General features: G+C 42.7%; 1 protein-coding gene across 5 annotated transcripts in view; it reads left to right on the top strand.

Moving 5' to 3' along the window:
• Positions 1-27,822, top strand: part of SLC26A7 (solute carrier family 26 member 7) — an 80,119-nt gene that overhangs the window by 22,437 nt on the left and 29,860 nt on the right. For all 5 annotated transcript variants that reach the window (XM_081919742.1, XM_081919739.1, XM_081919740.1 and 2 more), the window contains 7 exons: positions 1,434-1,544; positions 6,081-6,257; positions 15,272-15,432; positions 23,789-23,941; positions 25,208-25,290; positions 26,919-27,066; positions 27,179-27,292. In XM_081919742.1, the coding sequence (XP_081775868.1) occupies positions 1,434-1,544; positions 6,081-6,257; positions 15,272-15,432; positions 23,789-23,941; positions 25,208-25,290; positions 26,919-27,066; positions 27,179-27,292 (947 nt within the window). The remainder of the gene's footprint in view (positions 1-1,433; positions 1,545-6,080; positions 6,258-15,271; positions 15,433-23,788; positions 23,942-25,207; positions 25,291-26,918; positions 27,067-27,178; positions 27,293-27,822) is intronic.

The following is a 27,822-nucleotide window of genomic DNA, read 5'->3' as shown; positions in this document are numbered from 1 at the left end:
CTACCCCCAAGTTCTGGAACCTACTCCCATGGGAGACTAGGCGGGCCACCCCTCTGCTTTCCTTTCACCGGCAGGCTAAAGCTTTTTTTGTTTGGACAGGTCTTTGGCCATTAACTGGTAGTTGTGATGATGAAGGATTCAAGCCAGAGACTTCTTCATAGTACAGTGGCTAAGATGGAATTCCCATAGGGAAGGGACTGTGGCTCAGCGGTAGAGCGTCTGCTTTGTGTGCAGAGGGTTGCTGGTTCAATCTCTGGCATCTCCATCTATAAAAGGATCAGGTTGAAGAAGATGGGAAAGTCCTCCGTTGCAGAGCTGATGCTTGTTAGATTAGAAAGCACACACACAGCTTTATTGTGAGTTCACGGTACAATAGCGTATATCAACAATTATTCAGGTGTAAGATTGGCCTTGCTAGCCAACAGAGAAGCTTTAGCTTGTACATACTGAATTTTGCTACAGCCAGTATAATAGTATCAATCTTATCCTCAAGGAGAGCCTTGATATGAGAAGAATCAGCCATTACAGGGTACTCTGCTAATATTGAATTGATTAGGTGCTGTCTAACCTGTTTATAAGGACGCGGGTGGCGCCGTGGGTTAAACCACAGAGCCTAGGACTTGCCGATCAGAAGGCCGGCGGTTCGAATCCCCGCAACGGGGTGAGCTCCCATTGCTCGGTCCCTGCTCCTGCCAACCTAGCAGTTCAAAAGCACGTCAAAGGGCAAATAGATAAATAGGTACCTCTCTGGCGGGAAGGTAAACGGCGTTTCTGTGTGCTGCTCTGGTTCGCCAGAAGCAGCTTAGTCATTCTGGCTACATGACCCAGAAGCTGTACACCAGCTCCTTCAGCCAATAAAGCGAGATGAGCGCCGCAACCCCAGAGTCAGCTACGACTGGACCTAATGGTGAGGGGTCCCTTTACCTTTAACCTGTTTATACAGACTACAATGTAACAAAATGTGCTTCATAGATTCAGCATCCTGGGAACATGGGCATAGTCTATCTTGGTATGATTCGAAATCAGTGGGCCAGGTGGGCAAGTAGCCTGACTCAGAATAGGGCAGCTTCCTGTGTTCTTATGTATCATGCTATCTCACCTCTAAAAATGGTTAAAGAATGAGATTCTGATTACAGATTGATATTAAGAACATAAGAAGAGCCTGACGGATCAGGCTAATGGCCCACCTTCTCCAGCATTCTGTTGTCGCAGTGGCCAACTGGATACCTGTGAGAAGGCCACAAGCAGGACCTGAGCACAACAGCATTCTTCCGGCTCATGATTTCCAGAAACCGCTATTCAGAGGCATAGGGAGAATGTTGTCATCATGGCTAATAGCCTCTGATAGCTCCATGAACCTTTCTAATCCCTTTTTAAAGTCCTTCAGAACATAACCTGATTTGTTTCATAATTCCCATCTACCTTCTCTACAGGGCTTGCCTTTGCTGTTCTCTCTTCAGTGCACCCTGTGTTTGGCTTGTACGGATCTCTCTTCCCTGTTATTATTTATGCCATATTTGGAATGGGACGCCACGTTGCCACAGGTAAGTGCTTCTGGATCCTTGAGGACCAGTTCCGAGAACTTAACAGGTCTGTTGGCTGACTCTCTTAATGTTGCCTTCGAGGTTAGTGTTTTGTATAGCTCGCAGTGTACAATGAACAAAAATTAAACAAGCTGTTCTTCCATGGAAGGGCAGAATGCAGAATTAGCTTCCATTTGGCTTCTCTGAAAATCAAAGAGTCCCCGAGGATCAATGCACAAAGCTTTGCAACTTTTCGGACTCCATTCATTTGTAGGAACCCCATGTAAGTTCGGCAGAAGTAAATGGAATTTGGGTAACAGCAGCGCTTGATGGGTTGTGCTCTCTGTGACGCTCACATTCGGCAATAGTTTTGTGGACTTCAGTAGTTGGACTATTTTGAACTCTTGCAGTTTGGAGGAGATAGAAATCACTCTCCAAAAATGAATTTGGTATTTTTGGGGTGCATTTCTTTTACAACTACATTTTTTCCCTGTGTAATAAAACTATTTGGGGGTGGGGGAAGCATGATGAAGGTCAATCTGGAACTGTATCTGCATCATTAATATTGCACCAACACTATCTCCATAAGGACTCTCCACTTTGAGATCTGGCTGGTGCCTGCTAAAGGTCTGTGTCTTTCAGAAGGCCTTTGGATGCTAAGGTTTGGCCTTTGAATGGATGGTGTAGTTTTAGTTAACTGTGTTGTATTGTATTGTATTCTCTTGTTTGTTTTATTCCTTCATTGCTATAATCTGCCCTGGGGTCTTTTGATGAAGTGCAGGCTCTTAAGTTTCAAAAATAAACAAAATAAATACATTATACCATTATATATAATGCTCTATAAAATTTGCTCTAAGATGAAACTTTCACCTGGGAGAGCTCAGCCAAAGACAGTTTATTTCTTTATTTCCAGAAACAAAAAACAAGAGCTGCACAATGTTTGCTTGCTTTGAAACCAGAAGAGATTATTAGTATCGTTTGGCTGACTCATATCCAGATAATCTCTCCCCCCCCCCCCCCCCGTGTGTGTCCCCTGCCCGGCTCTCTCTCTGACACACATACACATAAAGGTCTTTTTTATGTATGGATGTAAACATATAAATCCATATTATGTACAACAGAAGAATAGTTAAGCAAGAAAGGGCGATCCTGAATCAGACATTTTGCCATTCTTCTAGGCAGCTGCACTGTATCATCCAAATCATTCATCCCTTACAAAGGACGCTGGAGCCCAACTCTCATACTAAGCAATTGCTGGCCGGGTTTTAGTCAGAATGGCGTCAGTGCGCATTCTACTGCCTCACCTCAAGCACTTGATTCACTCCATCTACCTTAACACCAAATGTTCTTTTCAATTGTGACAGTGCTTTAAAAATAACAAGAGCTTACTGACAACAGCATCAATGTCTCTTAGCCAGGATAGCTATATTTCCTGCAGTATCTAAGGCTAAATGCTTTGAATGTGCAGGAAAACATCGACACAAAGAGAGGAGAGCAGACTCCTGTGCTTACTGATGATTTTTTTTTTAAAAAATTGCTCTATTGTTATTATTTAATTATATGGTGAGCAAAATTTAAAATCTTCCCTCTGTAAGCACCAGAGTCTACTCTCCTCTTTGTTTGAGAGTACGTGTAGAATACAAGTTCGGGGGGGGGGGATCATGATCATGTTCCAGGGTGCCAGCTCCAGGGGGCTGAGTCCTTTTGGGGGTCCCTACATTTTGGGGGTAATGCTGGGCCCCCACCCCACAAATCATGGAGGCAAAGTGTGGAGCTGACCATGGCACAACTCCAGTAGTTGGCTCCTTCCCCTCCTCCTCCTCCTGCTGCAGAGGTGATTGGATCTAGAAAGTCCATCTCCCATCATCCCTGACTATTGGCTATTCTGGCTAGGGCTGATGGGAATCTGGGAACCCACCAGTTGTCTAGCCCAGTCTTAGGTAATTTTCAAGCTCATATGGGCATCTCAGAGATGCTTACGCAGAACCAAGGAAGGGGTCCGTCTAAGATATTAATTTGAGAACTGATCTCTCAGAATGAGAAGCAGGGTTTTCACAGAGAACATCTGGTCCCGGTTGCAGAAGACAATGGAGCTGGGTACGGGGGTCATGGCCTCCCTTTAGTTAATACGGGTTGGAAAGGATGGAGGAAGGGAAAGAGTTATGGGAGCCTTTCAGATATTGGGGAGGGGAAATTCTGAATTGCGTGGAACCACACACAAAGCTATCCCCTCGGGGTTTGAAAAGCCCAAGTATATGCACATTCCCTTTGGTTGTTATTATGCTTTCTAAGGGGCAATCATTGTCTTTTGAGTAATTGCGTGGTTTTTTGGAAATGGTCTGTGTGCCAAAATGTGCATTCAGTGCTACATTTAACAGCTCTGTAGCAGCCATGTGGTCTGCTGGGAAAGCAGCATTCCGTCCAAAGTACATAGAATTTGCATCAGGACGTATGCAAAGCCTATTGTCAAAGGCCCTTGCAACTCACTGGCAAGTTGGATTTGCATCTTGTGGCAAGTTCCTTGGAAGCGATCATAACTCTTGAGTCAGCAAAGTAGACATTACGTAGTTACTTCATTTAAAGTGTAGTAATTGCCCAACAGGGACAAGCTGGACTATTGGTTTCTTCAAGCAAAGCATTTAGGACATCTGGTAATTTGAATAAATGTTGGATGCAGTTTGATATATTTAAAGGGTTTGGGATATCTGAGCAGCGTAATTGATGCACGTTCTGTGCTATTCATGTTGCTTTTAGATGAAACAAGATTTCCAGAATGAAGGCGTAGAGTGTTTGGTTAGAAAATTTTGATCAGTGCAGAAATTTGGCGTTCATTTTTTAAAAAAATGCTTTGTAGTTATTGTAAAGTATCTTCTTTCTGTGATCAGTATTTGTAATCTTTTATACATCTGGGTGAATTTATAGTTTTGAAACGATTCTATAATGCCTCCAATAATGCTATTAATACCCCCCAAATATTTCTTAGAACATTTACCTTAAAGAAAAGTATAAATGTTAAAGTACACCTTAGGGTCCAAGACATACAATTTATATTTCCCCTAACTGTGCAAGTTACTCCTTTGCTGCAGATCTCTCCATTGGGTTGGTGACTATCACGACATCCATTAACAGCATTTCAGATATATTTCACTCAAGCGTTTATGTAAGGATCCCATGTACATTTAGCAGGATGACTCACATATATACACACAAAACAGGAGTTGAATAAACAGCCTTTGTTCATCATTTCAATAACACACAAATGTAACTGTGATTGCTGCCGCAGGCACATAATGTTTGTGGTTGGTGTGGGAAGGGCCGAAGGAATGGACACAGAAGCCTGGTATTGGGTCAAATTAGGCCACAGCTTTATTGATTACAGGAAAGAGTATGTTTGGCTAAGGCATTGGGCATGTATCCAGCATCAGGCAGCTCACATGCTGCCTGATAAGAACTCAGTGTGGGTCGACCCTGTGCTGGGGAGTCATCCCCCAGCATGGATCGAGTGCCACAACCCTGCACAGCCCGCCATTGGCAGAGGTGTATTAGACCATCAGTCCCTATGTGGACTCCTGGACAGTCTCATCCCTCCTGGACCCCTTTAACAGGGTCCACACCACTCAGCATCCAGCTCAAATCCTTATCCACCAAAGTTGTGACAGTTGCTATGAGGTACGTGAAAACTGGCAAGCCAGCTTGCAGGAGAAAATTCCTTCCTGGCCCTGAATATAGCAAGGTCCATACTCTAACTTGCCCGCTCCCCCACTAGGCGGACCCCCAACAGACTGCATGGGTGGAAAATCCCACGGCGGTCAGCAAAGAGGGTGGCCTGCGCTTGGCAGCCCTCTTAAATACACCAGGAACAGGCAGGGCACAGCCCCCATGCCTCTGCCTCAATTGGCCTTGCGGGTAAGGCTCACCCTAACTGGAAGGTCCAGCATGACTAGAGGTGGGTGGCACCAGGTAGCCATCCCCCGCCCCTAATACACAGGAAGATGGTGGCCTCCCAGGACTAGCCGCTCTGCCCCAGATGAGCAAATATGAGCGTGCAAGGCTTGCGGACACCTGCGCAAAGCACGGGGCGTCCTCTGGAGGGCGCCTTGTGCTCCGTGCTGCAAGCTGCCGCCCGCAAGCCTTGCGCTCCCGGGGGGAGATCCCCCGGGTGTGCAAGGCTTGCCGACACCTGTGCGAAGCACGGGGCGTCCTCTGGAGGGCGCCCCATGCTGCAGGCTGCTGCCTGCAAGCCTTGCGCGCCCGGGGGAACTCCCCCCGGGCGTGCAAGGCTTGCGGATAGCTTCCTGGAGCCTGGAGAGTGAGAGGAGTCGGTGCACACCGACGCCTTTCGCTCTCCAGGCTTCAGCGAAAGCCTGCATTCGCCCCATAGGACGCACACACATTTCCCCTTCATTTTTGGAGGGGAAAAAGTGCGTCCTATAGGGCGAAAAATACCGTAGTCTGCACCCAGTCAACAGATTTCAATAGCACTTCCTTTGTTTTAAGCACAATGCAAAACAGACTGGAACTGTACCGATTAGAAACTAAACTCTCTCTCTTTTGCAGGAACTTTTGCGTTGACCTCCTTGATATCAGCTAATGCTGTCGAGCGTCTTGTTCCTCCCATGAGCAGCAACTTCACAGCAAACAATAACTCCACGGTTTTAGGATTATCTGAGTTTGAGATGCAGAGGATTGGAGTTGCTGCAGCAGTTTCATTATTAGGAGGACTCATTCAGGTAGGTATCCCTTAATAGCCAATACATATAGAAAATCAGATTAGCAGTAAACCATAATGCATCCAGAGCCCCTAGAAGAAGCAAAACTGGATTGTGATGGAGCCATAGCATGGAGTCCTCCCATGTGCTCCGGAGTTTAATGTGGCCTAAGTAGCATGGAAGACACCTCACTGCTGTAGTGTTGATGCCACAAAAGCAAGATCAGAGGGAGCTGCCAGTTGTACACGATCTTTAAAAATGAAATATACATTTCATTACAGGCTGAGGTTTATGCAAAACATGATTGGTATTTCAGCTAAGCTGCTGCTTACTGAATATAAGGGAAAATGTTCCCTTTTATCCACCAGGGTTCCTGTCTGCTCCAAGAAATTAAAACTGGGAGCTAATTCTTCCAAATCAAGATGAGAGTCTGCTGAAAAATGAGTCGCTTACCATGCGTTTAGGCCTACTTTCATGGGCCTGTGGGTGGGCCAAATCACATGCTAATTGACACGCAAATGTTATAGTCGCTTCCATCAGGGGTGGCTAACGTAGCCCTCCAGATGTTCCTGGACTACAGTTCCCACCATCTCGGATCATTGGCCATGCTGGCTGGGACTGATGGGAGTTGGAGTCCAGCAACGTCTGGAGGATCACGGGCTCCCCATCCTACATGATGAATCCTTACAAAGAAGGCATTTGGGGGACAATGGCATAATAACCTTGGAACTAGTCTTCAAGTGACCATTTCCCAGCATCCCTTCTCTTGCATCTCTCAGCATCTAGTCATATGGCAAGCAGTTCCACTGTGACTGTTTTCAGCTTGCAAATGAAGTTGATCTGGGCCAGAGAGGAAGCTGGAGTTTCATGTAGCACAGGCAAATGTTTCCTTATCCTTAAGAAAGCTGCTGGCAGGTTTGGTGCAAAGTTACATGACATCGCTTGCTCTGGCTTCAACATACCCATCTCAGTTTACCTGCTGCTTTTCAGGTTAAACCAAGAAAGCTGGTTCCACCACTCTTTTAAATCTGATTATTAATGCACTTTAAGCGGAGTCCCAGGTATGTTCATGTTGGCACTCTCAGTTTACATAGCACAGCTGATATGCCTAACAGGCTGCATGCAAACTGAGAGCATGCCCTGGAACACCAGTGGCAACTAATTTTTAAAAGGGCCAAACTGAAGGTCCAGTGGCAATGGATAGGTGGAACCACCCTGTTCTGATTTGCAGAATTTTGGCAGAAAGCAGACTTTATTTTATTAATTTATCTATTGGAAACCTTTATCTCCTGCTTTTTCAGCTTGTAAGATCTTCAAAAGGACTTACAGTCTATAATAGCCATGGGGACTTGTGGCACTTTAAAGTGTAACGCATTTATTAAGGTGTAAGCTTTTGTGGACTTCATAAGATGCAAGACATTACTCTCACTGGGCAGCTATACATCTATTTATAACAAGGGATAATAAAGAAAGGCCAAATGATTGGAGGCTGGTAGTGCAATACAGAAGAAAAGAACTTGAGGTACCTGGGATTGGAGCAAACTTCATGCTACTGTAATACAAGTGAAAAATAATAATAAGGAAAGATAAAATGTAATATCTCCCCCCCCCTATTATGCATGTACTCTTTATAAAGTATTTGTTTATGAGACGTACCTTTAACTGTTCAAAATTTATAAGGAGCCCATAGATGGAATGATTGTATATGGTATTTTGTGCATAGGAATTACGTAAAACAATTTTTTTAAAAAGAAGAGGAGGGAACTGTAAACAAAATTCTTTACTGTGATCACATTTCAGTTAATGACTGCTTCTGTATTAGTGGGTAGATATCTAAGTGCTGCATGCAATTCCATATAATAATAATCATCATAATAATTTGCTTTTTTTGTCTGTGGAAACATCCAAATTGAGGTGTTTGGTGTTTTTTTAATCAGTATTTCTTTTGTTGTTTCAATGCCCAGTGGATACACTTATTTTGATTTATATTTTTAAATGACACCGGGCAAAACTCCCAAAGACAGATTTCCTTCTTGCCATTTGGAATATGGCTGCTACTCGTAAAATAACCTCTCTAGCTTTTGCTTTGGCCAAAGCTCATGCGTGCTTTGTCAAGTGCTATCTTTTGGAGCATGTGCCAAACCAGTGTTCATTTTCATTGTATTCTGTTGTTGTTATGGCTAATAGCTGAATCCACAAAACTGAAATTGCACTGAAATATGGCCTCTACTGAGAATCAGCTATTAAGTAGAGTATTCACAATTCCTAACCATCAGTCAGTTATTGCACTCAGGTACAATGTACCCTTATTATGATGCTTATGTTACTGCATGCTTTGGGGCATTTCTGTGGTGAGGTACACACCCTAGTTTTCTTGTCATTGTGGAAAGTGGATATTGGTGTACCCCAGACATTTAAGACCATAGTGTAGCCTTCTCCAACTCGGTGCCCCCTCCGCCCCCGAAATGTTGGCCTACCATTAAAAACTATTAAAAACATATTAAAACAAATTACGGTCACTAGAAATATATATTTCAGGTGCCCAAGACCAGGGTGAAGATGCACATATGACAAAAGCTGTATAAAGGTGCCAGGCACAGCTGTGTAAGGAGGGAGTTTCACAACTTAAGGGCTGCCACAGAGAGTGCCCTTTCCTGGGCCACTATGAATTTCTGAGGACAGTGGAACTACCAACATGGCTCCAGCTGCTGCCCTTAACACTCAAAGAGCATCTGTAGGGGAGAATGCGGGCTTTCAGTTATTTGAGACCTAAGTCCCAATTGCACATGTGTCTGTTTTGTTACACGGAATAGGAGAGAATTCATGATTCCTGGCATTTGCATGCGTGACAGAATAGAGTCACGGGCATGCATCCCATGCTTGATGAACTGCATGTTGGATTCTTGCAATTGATGTCCATATGTTGTATTATGTGGTTGTCAGGACCCATGGCATATACATTTGCCCCTGAGTTATGTTACAATCGTGTAACTTTTTTAAAAAAAATACTTTTCTATGCTGACTTTTGTAAACAGTCATACGCTTGACAGATCTTGTTATTAGTTGCCAATGGACACTATCAGAAAGAAAACATCTTTTGTTCTCATTTAGCATGGCAACAAAAGCTAATCAGGCTATTCTATTGTAATCACTATTTATCTAATGGAGAGGTAAGGAATGCTTTTGAACCAACACACAATAGCTACTGAACTGTGGAAAATCTTGTTTTTTTCCTCTTCAAAGCTTTGTTTTATTCAGTTTTTCAGCAGAGGCAGGATTTTACTTTTTAATATTTTTTGTCATATTTTCTCCCCCTTCCCCCCCAACCTCTTTTTTCTCCACCAGCTCCAGGCAATCTACATTAAATCACAGCAAATCAAATGAAAGTGACAACCTGACCCCAACCTTCCCCTACCCAGCAGAACTTTCCATTATGAATTGGCTATATCAGGCATAGGCAAACTCGGCCCTCCAGATGTTTTGGGACAGTGGTCAGGGATGATGGGAGTTGTAGTCCCAAAACATCTGGAGGGCGAGTTTGCCTATGCCTGGGCTACATCTTTAGCATGTTTAGTTTTGTGTGATTTGTACCTTAAGTTGCTAGTGCACTCCATGCTTCAGTTCCTTGTGTTGTCTTCATGAGTTAGTGCTCCACTTTAGGCTTCTTTCCACAAAAGACAGTAAATAGGTAAATAACTTTTTTTATGTTTAATTGCTAGCCTCCAACTCTGGACATTGTTCTTCCTTTCCACTAACTCTGGACATTGTTCTGCCTTTCCACTACTTTGCTTTTTCCTTTAAGACCTCCACTGCCAACAAAATAATGAATTTGCCTACCAATTCTTGTTGTTTGTTTGTTTTTAATCTGACATTGGAAAACTTCCTCTCCAAGGGCCAAACTATTTGGAATGCAGATCAATGAAACCCTTGCAAAGTTCTTGTCTGACTTGCTTGGCAAAACATACAGGTATCATAAATGTCCCTAGTTTGGGCAAATGGCACAAGAAAACACCCACCCAATAGTACCACATTCCTACTCCACTTCCTGAGGGATGGCCATGCTAGCCTGACGCAGCAAAATCAGACAAGTGTCTTGTGACTCCTTAAAGACTATGAAACATTATTATGGTATAAACATTAACTAATAAAACTGATTCCTTCCGACTGATCCAATTGCATTCCTTTAAATATATTTAAAGGAACTTGCTGCTGGAAAGAGAGTTCTCATAATACAGACTGATGCAATTCTGTGCATCATTTAACATAGCACAAATTGTCTCCACCCAGATAACAATAGTGTCCAAGATGTGACTTTTATCTTATCTCCTGACCCTCATTAAGTTGTTGTTGTTGTTTAGTCGTGTCCAACGCTTCGTGACCCCATGGCCCAGAGCACGCCAGGCACGCCTGTCTTCCACTGCCTCCCGCAGTTTGGTCAGACTCATGTTTGTAGCTTCGAGAACACTGTCTAACCATCTCATCCTCTGTTGTCCCCTTCTTCTTGTGCCCTCAATCTTTCCCAATACAGTATCAGGGTCTTTTCCAGGGAGTCTTCTCTTCTCATGAGGTGGCCAAAGTATTGGAGCCTCAGCTTCACGATCTGTCCTTCCAGTGAGCACTCAGGGCTGATTTCCTTAAGAATGGATATGTTTGATCTTCTTGCAGTCCATGGGACTCTCAAGAGTCTCCTCCAGCACCATAATTCAAAAGCATCAATTCTTCAGCGATCAGCCTTCCTTATGGTCCAGCTCTCGCTTCCATACATCACTACTGGGAAAACCATGGCTTTTACAATACGGACCTTTGTTGGCAAGGTGATGTCTCTGCTTTTTAAGATGTTGTCTAGGTTTGCCATCGCCTTTCTCCCAAGGAGCAGTCGTCTTTTAATTTCGTGGCTGCTGTCACCATCTGCAGTGATCATGGAGCCCAAGAAAGTAAAATCTCTCACTGCCTCCATTTCTTCCCCTTCTATTTGCCAGGAGGTGATGGGCCCAGTGGCCATGATCTTCGTTTTTTTGATGTTGAACTTCAGACCATATTTTGCGCTCTCCTCTTTCACCCTCATTAGAAGGTTCTTTAATTCCTCCTCACTTTCTGCCATCAAGATCGTGTCATCTGCATATCTGAGGTTGTTGATATTTCTTCCAGCGATCTTAATTCCATCTTGGGATTCATCCAGCTCAGCCTTTCGCATGATGAATTCTACATATAAGTTAAATAAGCAGGGAGACAATATACAGCCTTGCCGTACTCCTTTCCCAATTTTGAACCAATCAGTTGTTCCTCATTAAGTAGTGTCAATTTAAGAGCATATCTCAGGCCATTCAAAGACCAATGTTATTGAACAGGCTTGTCAAAGTGAGCGACGCCCTAGTAGAATATAGCATATTTTCGAATAATTAGCCCTGCCCTTTCCTTTTCAAAATGGCTCTTGGCCAGATATTCATCTTAACAAATCATTTCTATTTCACATTGCTGATGTTGGAAGGACATTGTGCATTTCCCATGTCCATTTGTCCTTGGACTTGTTCCTTTTTATTTCACAATCTTTCCCTTTTTGTGGCTGTAGCCGTGCTAAAGTGGTTTCACCTTTGGCTACATATTGCTGTGAGATGCCTGCAGTTCAACAGAGTTAACCATGCTTAATTTCAAGGGGCTTTGGCAACTATTGTGTTGGATTGTGGCCAGTGGCTCCACTCTAGAGGGCTGATGAATATAATTATACTTTTGCTCGCACCCATTTATCATGTTATGGGATGTATCCCTCATTGCACTCTCCTTCGATAAGTTTGTCTCTATACTATCCTGGCTAGGCTGTGGTCTTGCCGATTGCCCCACATATTCAGGGAAGCCATCGTGTGGAAGGTTGCTGCCTACCGTTGCTACAATGGTATGTTAAAGTCAACTGCAATAAAGACCAACTGTATCTAGTTATATGCATCTCCTTGATAAATATGGCATGCTTGTAAAGGCAGAGGACTGTCACCTTCGGATCTCAAAATGCAGAATGAAATGTGCATGTCTTTATGTCCTTCTGTCTTCCTGGTCAAAGAGGGTCTGTTTGTTTACACATTTCATCCTGCATTTTGAGATCTACCTGCACTGTTTTCTCATTTGGAATATTCCTTCCACTATTAGCTGCAGTACTGGGGGTGGGGTGGTTTCCAGTGTAGAAACTGTTTCTTGTGTAAACCGCTTCCATAGCTCCCCCATAGAGAATTACATGAGCCCACATGTCGGTCTCTGGAAGAAATGTAGGGGTTGGCCTTTTACATGTTACACACAGAAAATGAAAGCATAAGTGTATTAATCCATGTATTTGAAGCATTCAAATCAGCCCTAGTTTTAACATTTAAACTTTGATTATCTTTACAGTGATGAAAGTTATGGGCTGGGACTTGTAGTCAGTACAGTGGTGCCTCGGGTTACATATGCTTCAGGTTACATACATATCAGGTTACAGACGCTGCTAACCCAGAAATAGTACCTCGGGTTAAGAACTTTGCTTCAGGATGAGATCAGAAATTGTGCTCCGGCGGTGCAGCAGCAGCAGGAGGCCCCATTAGCTAAAGTGGTGCTTCAGGTTAAGAACAGTTTCAGGTTAAGAACATACCTCCAGAAAGAATTAAGTACTTAACCCGAGGTACCACTGTACAGGACACTGAAAATAGACACAAGTTTTGTTCCAGTCACTAGAATGGTGAAGCTGTAACTGAAATAAGTAAAAGTAGGTCAGGAGCAACACTTTGTTGACGGTGCTGAATGACTTGGGATACAAAAATGTTATCTAGATTGCAACGCATCAAGCAATTAACTCCAGAGCAAATTTAAGAACACAGATAGAAATGTTTTTTAAAAGTCTTTGTCACAGTTAAAGAACAGCAAAATAATGCACGTTGCGCACAGTCAATGTAAGGCAAAAAGACTGGGCTAGTAAAAGCAAGTTTGTCTTTATTCAGCATACATTCTCTGAAGCTATTTGCAGCAGGATGTGTTGTTCAGGCTAATAGTTCAAAAAAATTGAAAATCCAATTAGCCGTTATACTCTAAATAATAGACGTTGGAAGTGTTTATTCTTCAGGATATCCTGGCTGTGATCAGAAAACAGCATCAATGTCCCTACCATAAATTGCATAAATTGCACAAATTGTATCATCCTGGTGATGGTTTCAGTTAGGAATGCCTTTGAGAGTTGGTTTCTTGCCTTGGCCATTGAAGTAAACCAGTGACTGTGGCAAAGATATTTTTATGATTCAGTGTCACAGTGTTCTTGAACTTCATTGTATTTTTTGGGAGTGCCAGCGGATTCATGTTTGCTCTCTGGTGCTGTCAGTATGTGAAAGGGGCACAGGTACACCTACTAAGGAAATAGAAAACTGGAGAGGTCCAGTGGGTCAGGTTGAATCATACAAACCAGATGGTGGCTAGAAAACAGGGTCATGGTTTCCATAACACTCCACATCTCCTAGGAGGGCTTCTCCAGTTGGAGTTGCCATTCCCTCAGGAAAAGAGATGGCTGTTTCTTGTTTCTTTGTAGGCATAGTCAAAAAACAAACAAAGGAAAGGGTGGTTTTCATCTGTTTAGCCATTTTTCTTTTCTCCAGCAACACACTTTTATATGAATAGATGTCTTTCGCCCAAAGTTCCACTCAAAAAGCTTGAGCTATTGACTTCATACTGCTGAGCCCTTCTGAAAAACCTGAGTTTTGCCCTATGGCTCCCTTATGGACCTGGTCTGAGCTCAACCCCCTGTCAAGGTAGCAACTTAACTTTATTTCACAAAGCCGTTTTGGGAACATGGGTGTCAATATCCTGCTTAGTTTCACACCATATGAGGTTGTTCCTTAGCAGTGCCTACAGCCTACTTATGACAAAACAGTAGATAAGACAATAACCATGTTTTATTGCACCTGATTGCTTGTGAGGCTTTTCATTATGGAATACTCCCTGTGGGAACTGGCATGGTTACATACAGAGAACAGGCATATCAGGAATGAGGCTTGGCTAGAACCCATATTCCTGATTTAGTTTCCTTTGTGCAGGGAGTTATATATTTGAAGGAGTATCCAGGACTCTGGAAGTTATTTTAAAATGTGTCAACAAACAGATAGATATAGGTGATCCAGTTGACATTGTATGCATTGATTTTCTGAAAAGTTTTACAAAGTTTCTCACCAAAGACACCTGAGAAACATTAGCAGCTATGGAATAAGGGGAGAGTCATAGATTAAGAAGTGGGCAGGAGACAGTTTGCAATGCACACTTCTCAAACCAACACAAACCAAAACACAGCTAGTCTTTGAATTTGTGGTACAGTTCTCAAACCAAATAATGGGTACAAAACTGCATATAATAGGGGAAACAGAAGACTGCCCTCAGATAGCCGTCAAAGATTTTGGTGTCAGTACAAAGCTGAGGACATAACAACTTTATTTTGCCTGTTTAGTTCTGTCTGCTTAGGCCAGGCGGTGTACATCTCAAAGGAATAGAAACGTGGTTGAGAGGCATAGCTCCTTCCACTTAAACCTGTGGGGCCTAAAATCCTGGCCATTTGTGACTTTAAATGTGTCAGACACTGTACAGAGAACGGTATGAATGGAATGGTTTTTTAAAAGTAGCTTCAGCCAGACTTTCGTGGCTTTATTCCCCCCCCCCCCAAAGCCCTGCAGAGCTTATTGTGCCTATATATTGGAGTAACTGAAAAACAACAACATTCGAGCCAATGCTTCAGAAAAGTCACCGTACTAAATACACATTGGCAGAGCCAGCTGTTATTATAGCTAATCTTAACCTAGAGCCTGGTAAACCAGTGATAGGGGAGAGATAACATATAATGAATGTATGAAAGTGGACATGTGTCGAAAGTTTATTCATGGTATGCAATGCATAATTAAAAACAACAACTCACTGTTTGATTAGCTTGTGGTGCTATCTTGTCCCTTTTATGTTAAAAGGGTGGGCATATCTTTTCCTTACATTAGCCTTGGTACCCATATTCACATGTAATCGCTGTTAATATATCTTTGGTTTCTCAGGTAGCAATGTTTGTGCTGCACTTGGGCAGTGCCACCTTCTTGCTCACGGAGCCGGTGATAAGCGCAATGACGACGGGAGCAGCTACGCACGTCGTGACTTCACAAGTCAAGTACCTCTTGGGAATGAAAATGCCGTATATATCGGGACCCCTGGGGTTCTTTTATGTAAGTTCATTCTTGAAAATTGGCTCGGCCGTGTTGCTCACAGTTTGCATTTTCGCTCAAGATGCAGGCCCAGGCCTAGGCACTGTGGTGTCCTGGTGGGGTTTGGGTCTATGTATATCCAACTTGTATATCTAAATCCAATGTATATCTAAATCCAACTCTGGATGCAGGTCATTCCCATCAAAGGAGCAGCAGGTACACAGTCTGGGGATCCTTATCAAATCTGCTTTGCTATCATAGGCCCCAATGTCGCCTGTGGCACAAGGTGCCTTTCACCCACTGAGACCCTTCCCGGATACAGAGAGCCTTCCACGGTTATCCTTGTTCTGATAACCTCCAGGCTAGACTCCTGCAATGCATTTTATGTGGGGCAGCCTTTGAAGACTGCACGTAATGTACCTGCAGAGCTGCCAGAGACATATTTCCAGTGCTTAAGGAGCTCCACTGGTCCCCAGTCCATTTCCAAGCACAATTCAAAGTGCTGGTGTTTAGCTTACCTTTGAAACCTCAATGTGACTTGGGAGTTGAGTACCTAAGGCTACATCTCCCTCCATCAATCCATCCATGCACAGCTACCATCTCTGTATCCTGGCATTTGAGATGAAGCCAGCAGTGATGAGAAAGAGGGCACCCTCCTATCGGACTCATGCCTCGTCCATATACTCATGTATTTTAGTGCTAAGCAAAGATCTTTTTACTTTCACAAGCTTTTAACATCTTCTGACATAGGCTGTGTACACAATCCCATTGCATCCAGTGCATTCTTGCCACTGGTTTGGGAAGTGGTGTACACATGATGTTAGCCACAGTTCATATCTGTCCTGAATTTATCCTGTTCTTCGTTAGCAAATACCTCATTTTGATGTGTTTTGGTTCGAATCAGCTTCAATCTGAACTGAGAAAATGAGGGACTTGGCTGCATTCAATGATACCCAGTGCTAGAATTGTTTAATGCTGGTTTTTTAAACGGTCTTTTACAGTTAGTTTTTTATCGCTGTGTCTCAGTCTATAAATAAATGCATGCAATTACCCCATTTTAATCCTCAAAACAATATTGTGGGGTATGTTGGACTGAAATGCAGTTACTTTCCTACAATCTCCCGTAGTCCAACTGCAACTCTGGCTCTGGAAACTCCATTGTCCTTCACTTTTCAGAACCAATCCAGTTGTATCTCCTTCTCTTTCTTGTCCTTTCCCATCTTTACTACCTGTGACTGACTGGGGTGGTGGGGCAAGTATATCGTGGTTATTCAGCAATTAATTCCCAAACTCTTTACACAACCTGTAATATGACTAGTATGAAGTGCTGTTGTGGTGCACTTGATGTACTTTGACTGGTCCAGGGACAGAGAATCTGGAGAACAAGCTGTTCCCATATTAAACTACCCTCTAGTTATGATTTTCATCTACGGCCCTTCTCTGGGTGCTTCAACTTTTGGAAGTTAGGTGGGTAGGTGCTTGAAAGAGAGCCTTTCTTGTGGTGGCTATCGTATTGTCGAATTTTTCAGGCATCAGCATCGATAGCTTGGCTCCTAAAAGATAAAAGCCTGGTTTATCTAAAAGATAAGTTTGTTCAGTTTGCCTGGGCTTTTGACAGTAAGTTAAATTCTGTGGCCTATGGCAGGGTAAAAACATCTTAGCATAAAAATGTTGAGTTCAATGGCACTTATACCTAAGTAAAAATATACTGTATAGAATTGCAGCCTTAAAATGGTCTTCATTAGTACTCCAAACAGATACATAGAAAGCATGATCTCAAGACCCAGTAATGTTTTACTAATACATTGTTCTCTCTTAATATTATTAATTGCATATTAACTTACTTCAGTGTACTGTAAACCTTTATCATCTGTAAACCATTCCTTCCATATAAATTACAAGGAAATAGGCAATGCCACCTGATGGTTGATACTGATATTTAAATGCAGCAGCCAAGGGACCCTAGATTGCATGATATGCTAAAAATGATAGGTATGTATTGCCCCACATTCCTTCATCTCTCTAACCCAGACTTGCCTGTATTCTAACATTTCTTGTGAGTGCCATTGGCACCTAATACTTTCAGCCTCCTTGTTTTATGTCATCTGCTAATTTTCTATATTATAGAAAATCAAGAATCTATAGCAATCGACCCAGGCTCTCTATTTGACAGCAGCTCCTCTCTTCTTTTCCTTCTTCTTCAAACTTATGCTCTTTGATAGAATGGTTGCAGATAGATAGTGATTTTTCCACATTCATCCAATGGTTTTCATATACTTTACATTTGGAGAGTCATGTCCACATTAATGTATTCACCAGGCAACACGGGAATATTATGTGTTGCACGCACAGTTTGCATGCAACACCATCTTAAGCCTCACTTGAACCAAGAATGTGACCAATAGCACACCCAACATTGCAGGAGAAAATGAGTAGTGATGGACAAGCTATAATTTGGAGAAGCAAAGCACCATTCCTGATGTTCTCGCTGAGGAACCCCAACAAGTTTGTCAGAATGCAATTTGCAAACTGCTGCATCCTAGTTGATTCTTTTTTAAGTTTGCAAAAAGATTCAAAAACAGTCAATGCACCTTGCATTTCCCCTCCAAACATAACATTTAAAAACCACACAGACATATTACGGAGCATTATATTTGACATCTTTGTTTAAAATGGTGGTTTAATTTTTATTAGAGAAGATCCCTCCCTCTTAAAGGGGCTGTTTAAAAATTAGACCTAAAATCCATGTGCATGTCTCCACACATGGGTTGCTTTGGAGAGGGGCCAGTGTCACCATGCAATAACTTTGATCATTTGTGTTGCTATGGTAGTAGTTTTATATGAAAAAAATAGAATTAAGTAATTGTGCGCTGCTCAGCAGGCACAACTGCACTGCAAAAGGCAAATTTGGCATCCACCGCATTGGTCTGTTTTGTTTTTTTCTTTTAAAACGTTTACCTTTGTAAGTTTAGCCTGTTGCCTAATTCTTCCTCATTTTATATTCTTTTTCACAACCTCAACTTACTCAGTTCTCTCTTTTTTTGGCTTCGACACCCAGGGCAGAGGTGAGTGGAGCAATGCAGGAGTCCAGTCTGCTAATAAAGTGGAGTAGGAGAGTCATAAGGAAACAAGCCAATGAAACATTTTCTTTTATAGAATGAGATCATAATTCAGTATGAGCAAATGAGGGAACCAACCTACTTTGAGGATCCCACGAGATACATAATTATCACAAAAGCGTTACCGCTTGCAATTTATATGAAGCCAGAGTTTTGTCCAATCAAGGTTTCCCTTAATATAAGACTTGTTATAAATGCTCAGTGTGGTTGCCACCTCTTCTGTGGTTGCTCCCACATGGGTAGAGAGCCATGCAAAAAGTTCTGCCCTTCTGCTCCTCTAACCACACATTTAGCCTGCTGCACAAGTGATGCCTCTCCCAGGGCATCGTATGCCACATTTACTGTTGGATGAAACTGGGAGAACATAAGAAGCTGCCACATGGCAAGTTAGTATTATCTGTGCTGATTGACAGCATCTCTCCAGGAATTTCAGACAGGAATATTTCCTAGTCTTCCCTGTAGTTGCCAGGAACTGAAACAAAGACTTTCCTCAAGCAACGCATGTGCTCTTCCACTGAAGTATGACCCTCTCACTAGTTAAGGTACTTCAAAAGTTAGCAGAAAGGAGCAGTATGTAGGCTGGGAGAACCCACACAACACCACCAGACCAAGGCAATTTTCTGTCTGAGGACAAGGCCAGCTGCACTGCATGCACAGGGGCCAACTTAATTAGCAGTTGACACTTACTTCGACATTGAGAATAGAACAGTTTCCTTCCAAGCATCTGAGGGCAATAAGGGGTTCTTCAACAGAGGGGAACAGGTGGGCGCCTTTGGAAGAGCAGCTGGGGGCTGCCACTATTGCCCTGTCCCCCCAAATCTGCCACCCTCACTCTTCCTGATGGTATGGCTTGTTAGAATTCCTGCTCCATGATTGCAGTCATGGGATTGTTGACTGTCACATGATGGTGTACGTTTTGACTCTACAGTGTGGGAAGTGACAGAGACAGGATGTTTGTGTTACTGTGTTCCGTGAAGTGGAACTATTGTCCTTTGTTTTTTTTCTTTGCTATCTGATGCTAGAGAGAGAGGGAGCCATGTTGCAGTGCTCTGTGCGTGGTTATATGTAAATAAAGTAGATTAGCCAAAATGCTGAGTTGCTGAGGTCTGTCACGCAAACTGCGAACACTCTGCGGATCCCTAAGTGTGCCGGTGTCGGTCGGCATTGGTCGCGGTGATGTTTGGGCTGAAGGAAGCTTTTGAAGCTCCCGAATGAATGACCAGGAGGGAGAGAAAATGCCAGTAGGGCATGTGTCTCTGCCAGGGTCCTACTCAAGAATAAGACAAGCTCCTGACATGGCTACCTCCTCTCCACTAACTCTGCCTTCAGTATTGGGTTTTTTTTTAAAAAAAATATTGGCATTATTAACAATGTAAATTATTACTCAGAATTTTGTAGTAGATGTGTGATCTCAGATAGGGAATTCCTGCTGGGCGACTGCTTGGCTCCCCATTACGAGATGGGCCTGAAGTGATAACTGTGTGAGGATGGAAGGAAAGGGGGGAGTTCTGTATCTTTCGCAGTGGTATAGAATTGGAATTTTGGCAGCTATAGCTCTTTTGTACAACTGTTACATTTCAGAGACTCCCCCCCCAACTCCCTTGTACAACTTGCAATAAGAAAACAAACAGTCTGAAGATCCCAAATTCATTAGCTGACAGCCTCTTAGATTGCTTCCTCTACCATCCATGTACACAGAGAGGGATCTTGGTGCTGCAAAGTTACAAGATGGCTAGTTTCTTCTTCCATCCCCATTCCTCCCCGCCCCCGCGCATGCCCCCCATCTCATTTAGCTCACTTCCTCCACTCCATTAAAGTTTGGAGCTTGTATTCCTTGATGAAGTGCAGCATTTTCCCACAATGGCCTGGTGTTCTGAGTGCCCATGTATATATAGGGCTCTGTTATTCCTTCTGGCGATCCCTTCGTGTGTTGGTGTTTCACCCACACATGGAAGGATCATGCCACATGTATTTTTCAAACTGGCTACCTCAAACTGTACTCAGCTCCCTGCATATCCTGGAAGAATGCAGCAAATAGAGTATTAAAAATAAACCCTCCGGCTTCCAAACCTACTTTTCCGAACAAGGGGTGGCAAAATGCCACCTGAGGGTTGGAATGCCATGTGGTAAGTTTTCTGAAAGAGAAAGAAAATAAGAAAGCAAAACTAAATGTTCTTGTTTAGAATCTGGGTCTCTTAATTTTTATGAACCAGTTTCCTAACTGAATGGTCCAGGTATTAGATTTGAATTGTTTTTGTAAAGCAACTTTATTCCCAATTTGTGTTGCATTTGGCAGCCAATTGCTGGAGAGAAGCACTTTTCAGCAGTTTAATAGAGACTTCTTGCCTGTAAAATTGGATTGATCCTAGAGTATTTTGACTAATTTGTGTATTTTAATAGCTGTGCCTGTTTGGAACTCTAGCCTTAATGGTTTACCTTTACAGTTATACTTGCTGACATATTAACTTACTGATGTATCAGCACGCCTGTCCTTTGCACCATTGCATTATATGGCTGCAATCTGGCAATCCAATGTACTTTCTCAAGTTTATATGTCAGTAGTGGATGGGAGTCCCATTTTCTGCCTGAGAGTGTTCTTTCTGTGCCATCCCTGTCTTATCACCAAAGAGGATGCAGCTTGCGAAGAGTTCCATGACATCAGAAAACCTCATGGGTGCCATGGAGTCACTGGATGAAGGAGCATGTCTTTTGGGAAAACTTTAATCAGAAAATTGTATTCACATTTTCCAAGAAATCTTGGTAAATTGAGGTTCTTTAAATGTCTGTTCTATCTCAAAGTGCATCAGAGGTTTTTGGCAGCCTTTCACTTAGATGTGCATATAACGATCAGGCAATGAACTTGTGTCACCCAATATGTTTTTTATACTCCTGTAAATGAAAGTTGATTAAGGGCTCATGAGAATTGGCCATTTGGCTACTGTGATACTCTTGAAACCTTAAAATAAAATGATTCAAACGCACTCTTATGTGAGAACTGTTTGGAAACTGAAATTGGTTTAAGAATGTGAGACTTGGCCTCTCCCCAACCCTACTTTGCCCTTATAATCTCTTCATCCAACCCCAGTAAACCCTAATGGAGAGGTCCAATGGGGAGAAGTTGATGGGACTCACTCCAAGGGCAGATTCCACCCCACATGCACTCCTCACCTCACTCAATCCCCAAAATTTCCACTGTAGCCTCTTTACATCGCCCCAGAGGGACTGAGTGTAGCAGCTTTGATCCACGAGATCCCAGAGTAGGGTAGTGTGCTTGAAGAGAAGCTGGGGATGGAGGAGAGTGCTTGGGAGGGGAGCAGTCTACTCCAGCTTGGATCAAAATCTGAATTAGGGAAGAGTTTTTGAGGTTGGTTTTATTGAGCCCCTGAAATTTATTTCAGAGCCTTCACCTTTAATGCATGGTATGCTAGATTAGGTGATTGAGTTGGTAATTCCTAGTGTTCATTGTCTGATAAACATTACTAAAATGCAAGACTATTAATATTATAGCAGTGCATATTATATTCATTCTTTTCTATCTATCTAATCCCATTGGTCCTTCTAGAGATATGGAATGTAACATTTATCAGTTCCATAGAGTTCTGAGTACAGTTCAGGAGAACTTCTTGGACTGTGCCTTGGTAGTAGATTTGCCACAGACAGTTAAACCAGTAATAAACTGGCAGTGAAGTGAAAAGTATAGCTCAGAAAAAGTACTATGTAGCATGAATAGATAGCATATCATTCATATATATATATATATATATATATATATATATGAATGATATGCTATCTATTCATGCTACATAGTACTTTTTCTGAGCTATACTTTTCACTTCACTGCCAGTATATATATATATATATGTGGTATGCTGGTGGTACAGATACTGTTCCACCAGGCTGACCCAAAGGTGATGGGAGCTGTTGTTCAACAACATCTGGAGGACACAAGGTTCTACTAGGCCCAGAGGTGTACCTAAGCTCCCTTGTGCCCCCTGTCCCTCCCTTGTACCCTTGGCAAAGAGATGTGGCTGGCCAGACCAGCAGGGGAGCGTCCAAGGGAGCCTGCCGATGGGCAGGCGAGCTCCTAGCTACCTGGAGCTAGAGTGGAGAGGCACGATTTTTGTGTCTCCCTGGGCCTTTGCCCTTGGCAGGGGCCAACCCCTGGGTACGCCCCTGACTAGGCCCTTCAGACAAGTAGTTTGGTCTCCATGTGTGTTGATATGGGAAAACAAGCAGCGCACCACAGCAAAATGGGTCATGGTAATCCATGGCTAACAATACCAAACTGGGTAGTGATGATCCACAAAAATGACTGTCTGCGAGTTCCCGAATCAATTCCTGTTATTTCAGAATGCCTTCATAAAGCCTTAACAGCATAGTGTATCAGAATGGGTTGGCAAACACAGCCTATGTTCAACAAAAGACAGATGTTTGAAATAAAACTTGCAAGTCTTTGTGTATGTCATATTTAAATAGTTGATGGTGGGATTTAGTCCAGCTCTTCATTTTGCTTGCTGGCTGCTCTTTGGATCTGGCTTTGGGTAGCTTCTGAGCCTGTGCTGATGACTGTGCTGACATTCGGACATGGCATTCCAAGTTTCTGTCTTTTGTCCTAGTCAGTCTCGGCTCCTGGTGGGGCGCTAAGCCAAAGCCACATGCTGTCTTCAACGCACATTTCTGGATAGGCATGGCTTTCTAGTTGCCAAATCCCAAGCCCTCTAGTATAACATCTTCATTGTTTGATTATATAAGGACAACATGTGGGTCAAGGTTGTGGTTTCATTGCCCATCCTTCCAAATGTCTGACTCATGTACAAAATGTGCCCCCCCCCATCTTAGATGAAGCATGGAAAAGCTGCATCCCTGCTTTTGTGACAAATGTCCGCCAGTGAAATAATCTAGATTAGGTCATGATGACCTTAGTTGTGGCATTGTGGCTTTCCAGGACAGTGGGATCATAACTTGCTCTGTAACTTTTTGCATGTACATAGTCAACATTTTTTGTTACCATTCTGTGTAAGAAAACAGCAGATATAAATGTTCTGATGGTGACTTTTGAGTTCAGAAAAGAACTAGTTTATATTCTCCTGGAATATAAATGGAATATATATCATGGAAGCAGCTCTTGCGTTTGCTGAAAGGCATGTCTAGATACAATCCACTGTATTCAGTAATAAGTTCCAAAACTGTGGACCTGCTTCTTTGAGCACTTACACCCTTGATATTCAACTGACCTTCTGATTTTCTTTCCACTATAGATTTATGCCTACATCTTTGAAAACATCAAGTCCATTCAGTTGGAAGCTTTGCTGCTCTCTGTTATGAGCATTGTGATTCTCGTTCTTGTTAAAGAACTGAACGAAAAGTTTAAAGGGAAAATCAAGGTGGTTCTTCCTATTGATTTGGTTTTGGTAAGTATAAACACAAGCACTGTTTTGCACTACTTAATCTGCTGCAGCCGGTGGTGCTCATTGTTAATGCAGTGCAGGACAAATATTTATGGTTTTGCCATTTAGATAATGCTGTGACCAGTTTAGATAAATTCAGGTGTACTGTTTCTCGGAAAAGTTTGATAGAAGTATAATATCAAACAAATACCGTACAAAGGAAAATGGCAACGGACTGGCTTCAGTTGTGAGGTTTAAAAACATTGTTTGGGCTCATTAACTGTAGCCATGCAACCTTCTGGTGTCTCAGCTATGATGTTTAGTTTTTGTAATGCCCAGCTGTTTTTCAAAATGGTGTAGTAATGAGGTATATTGGCCTACTGTCTTTATAGTAAAGAATTCTGGGATTGTGCTTTGTAAATGCATACTGTGGCTCTGATGCAAAGAAACCTTACAGGTGTGGGAGCTTGATTCAAGATCTCAACCCCCCCAAACCCCCTCCCCACACATTAATCTCAATGGATGAGGCCTCGTTATCCCACCTTAATGTGAGCTGATTTCTGTATTAATAAGGTCTGCTTATAGACACATAAATGCCTTGTGTGCATAGGAGTATGCACTTAGGACTCTGAGTCTGGATGTGTACATGTGCCAGACAAAAACATATAGGGCAGGGGTGAGGAATCCCCAGCCTGGGGGCCAAGTTGGGCACTCCAGGCCTCTCTATCTGCCCTTGGAGTTCTCCCCAGGCCACACCTTACTGGCCCTGCTTTGCACCCTAAATGCCGTTGCCCGACTGAAATGTGTCCTTGGATGCTGATAATCTTCTTACTTATCTGGATAGAGGATAGAGAGGTATGTTTGACCTTCATTTCACCTTCATTTCAATACACCTGAGATGTGTGGGAACACATGCTCTCTTAAGGTAGGGAAATTGCATCCCCTTCCTTTTCAATACACTCCATGCTTCTCATCTGTTAATTCAATGCAATAACCGTAGATAAATTGAGGGTGTGTAGAAGAGCCAATATTCACATAGCTTCTGTATAGCTATATGCTATCTTGTAAACCCAACTATACGTGAACCTAGGCAATCCCCATCTGAGAAGAAGCTGACCCAATGGTCTCATCTCTGTAACTTAACAATATTGCTTCTATTCCATTGGTTCCACTCATATTGTTCTCTGAAGTAGTGAGCCCAGTGCCAAAAGAAACATAAAGATTTCTTTTAAAAATGTGAAGTGTTTATTGCCTTCCTACTCTAAGTCTTTGTTGTTGCTTGACCAATAGATAGTTGCTACCTCTGCTGCCTGCTACTATGCTGATATGAAGCACAGCTATGGCATGGAAGTTGTGGGACATATTCCAAAAGGGTAACGTGTTCTTTATATGCTTGTATGTATTGATACATAAATATGTATATTCAGTATGTTTTGGATTTTTGCATTTTAAAATCATTGTTTGCATACCCTCATCCTGTGCAATAAAATGGTCAGCAGCTGAAAAATGAAAATGAAACCATGAATTCTGCCTTAATAAGGATGATAAGAAAGTTGGTTTTCAGAAGGCTGATTTACTGAATAGGGAACCTATATAGAACCAGACGTCAGATACTGGGGATCTGTGGGTCGTATCCAACGAAGCGCCAAGTTAAAATCCCTTAGCACTATACTCTTGTTCTGCTGGTGAAATGTTTTATACCAGTGAAACCTAGCTGCATAAGAGAATGCACAAGCAGGTTGCTGGTAACTTTTTTGCACAACAGGTTATGGAATCTGTTGCACAACAAGCTTCTGCTAGCGCAACTGTTATATTGGAGTCCTGTGTTGCACAACATTAAACTCATCCACTTGCTAGCAGACTGAGAACACTGTGTAGGTAATGTAGGTCCAGTTCTTCTGATGAATATGAATGCTGCTTTATTTTGTAGAATAAGAACCACAAGTCCTTTGTTGTCTGATTTTGTCCCCTATTTCTTTCTAAAGCTGCTACTGAAGACTAAATTGACACATCTATTTTTATGTTGACTGGTTTTTACAAACTGAATGTCCAGCCTCTTTTTATGCCTGGGTTTGTGGGACTACATGTAGTCATTTTTCAGATGATCGAAATCTGGAAATACTAAACTTGTGGATTTAAAGAGGGGAAGGGTATCTGTGGTCCTAGCATCAACCTCCGTAATGCATAACACCCTCCACCACATAACACCTCCGTAAGCAGCCACTCCTTTGAAATCAGAGGTTAAGTATTTAAGTTGTATGAACTTAAGCTCATACCATGTGATTTGAGAATCCTACCAAGGAGGCAACCTATACACATACAATTTGCATATGCATATCTGTTCACAAACAAATTGGCCATGTGTGGAGATCCAGAATAGTGGCCATGATGCCTCCTCCTGCTCACATGTTTGAGATTTTTGCTAACCCTCTGAATAAGGGCTACAGCTGGTTGGCATTAGTGCTTGTTTTCCAAGGGTACTCAAGGACCCGCAGCACTGGCACCATTTTTTCTAGAATAAAAGCACTGGTTAAAAGTGTGACACTTACTGAAACAACTTCATGGTGAGTACAGGCACCTTTTTCCCCTGGAAGAAATGCACTGGTTGTATTTATGTGAAATGTAGAGATATTGAGAAGAAGCTTTGATAAGCTATCTGAGGTAAAGACCTCCAATATGTATCATTTCAGTACATCAGTGCAGCTTTGTTAAATAACAGCAGGCCAGTCAGCACATTTTGGTATTTGGCAGACTTTGTAGCACTGAAGAATGCAAATCCTTCCTAAAAATGACCCTTCTCAAACTAAACTTAAAGTTGAAAAGCTGGAATAGACTGTGATGTTGTGGCTATAAAATGAAGAAATTCCATCAGAATTGAGATTTCTGTGCCTACCCTGAATTAATGGGAACTTTTCAATTCACAGTTTTGATCTGATACTGGCACATTTGCCTTCTAATGCATAACACCCTCCACCACATAGGATTGTCCTTACTTTTACAGCATACCACTGCCAAGGTCTCCACCCATGAATATCCTCCCTGAAGTAATCACAGAGGCATTTGGAGTGGCATTGGTTGGCTATGTAGCTTCACTAGCCCTCGCCCAGGCCTCTGCTAAGAAGTTCAACTACTCTGTGGATGATAACCAGGTAAATGTTTGTACACTGTTTTCACTGTTGGGATACAGGATGCTTGTTGAGATTATCCAATCTAGCAGGACTCTACTTTGGTTCTTATGCTCTCCCCCCCCCAACTTTCCAGGAGTTCTTGGCTCATGGCCTCAGCAACGTGATCCCATCCTTTTTCTTCTGCATACCCAGCGCAGCAGCCATGGGCCGTACTGCTCTCCTATTCAGCACTGGAGCAAAAACACAGGTAACTCTATTTGTGTTGTCAGGGCAGAATAGAAATATTGGCCGTTGTACTCGCATCTCCTGCACTGCAGAGTAATTAATGCTGAAAATGAGGTGTGAGATCCTTCGTAACCATTCAAGGGGATGCCGTAGGCACATGTGCCTGCTACATTGGCAGAAGAAAAGGGAAAGGAAGCGAGCTTAACTCTCCTAAGATGCTTCAGAAAAGTAATACCGACCAATCAAATACAGGGGCAATGATCCCAGAATGAAAATATATTAAGAGCTGCCTACACTGAACTGATGCAATGGACTGTCTAGGTCAATAGGGCTATCTAGCCTTCCCTTACCTGATGGCCTCCAGATATTTTGTACTGCAACTCCTATAATCTCTTATCATTGGCTGTGCTGGTGTGGGCGGATGGGAGTTTATGGGATACCAGGCTGGGGAAGGCTGCCCTATCCTAACCAGCAGCAGGTCTCCTGGCAAAAAGTCTCTCCCAGTTGTTCTGCCTTTGACCCTCTTAGTGAAGATGCCAGCAAATGAACCTG

The sequence above is a fragment of the Podarcis melisellensis genome (assembly GCF_964234715.1).
Source record: "Podarcis melisellensis genome assembly, chromosome: 7".
NCBI classification, from domain to species: domain Eukaryota; kingdom Metazoa; phylum Chordata; class Lepidosauria; order Squamata; family Lacertidae; genus Podarcis; species Podarcis melisellensis.
Note: the sequence above shows the minus strand (reverse complement) of the source record. Positions and strands in the feature narration are given on the sequence as shown.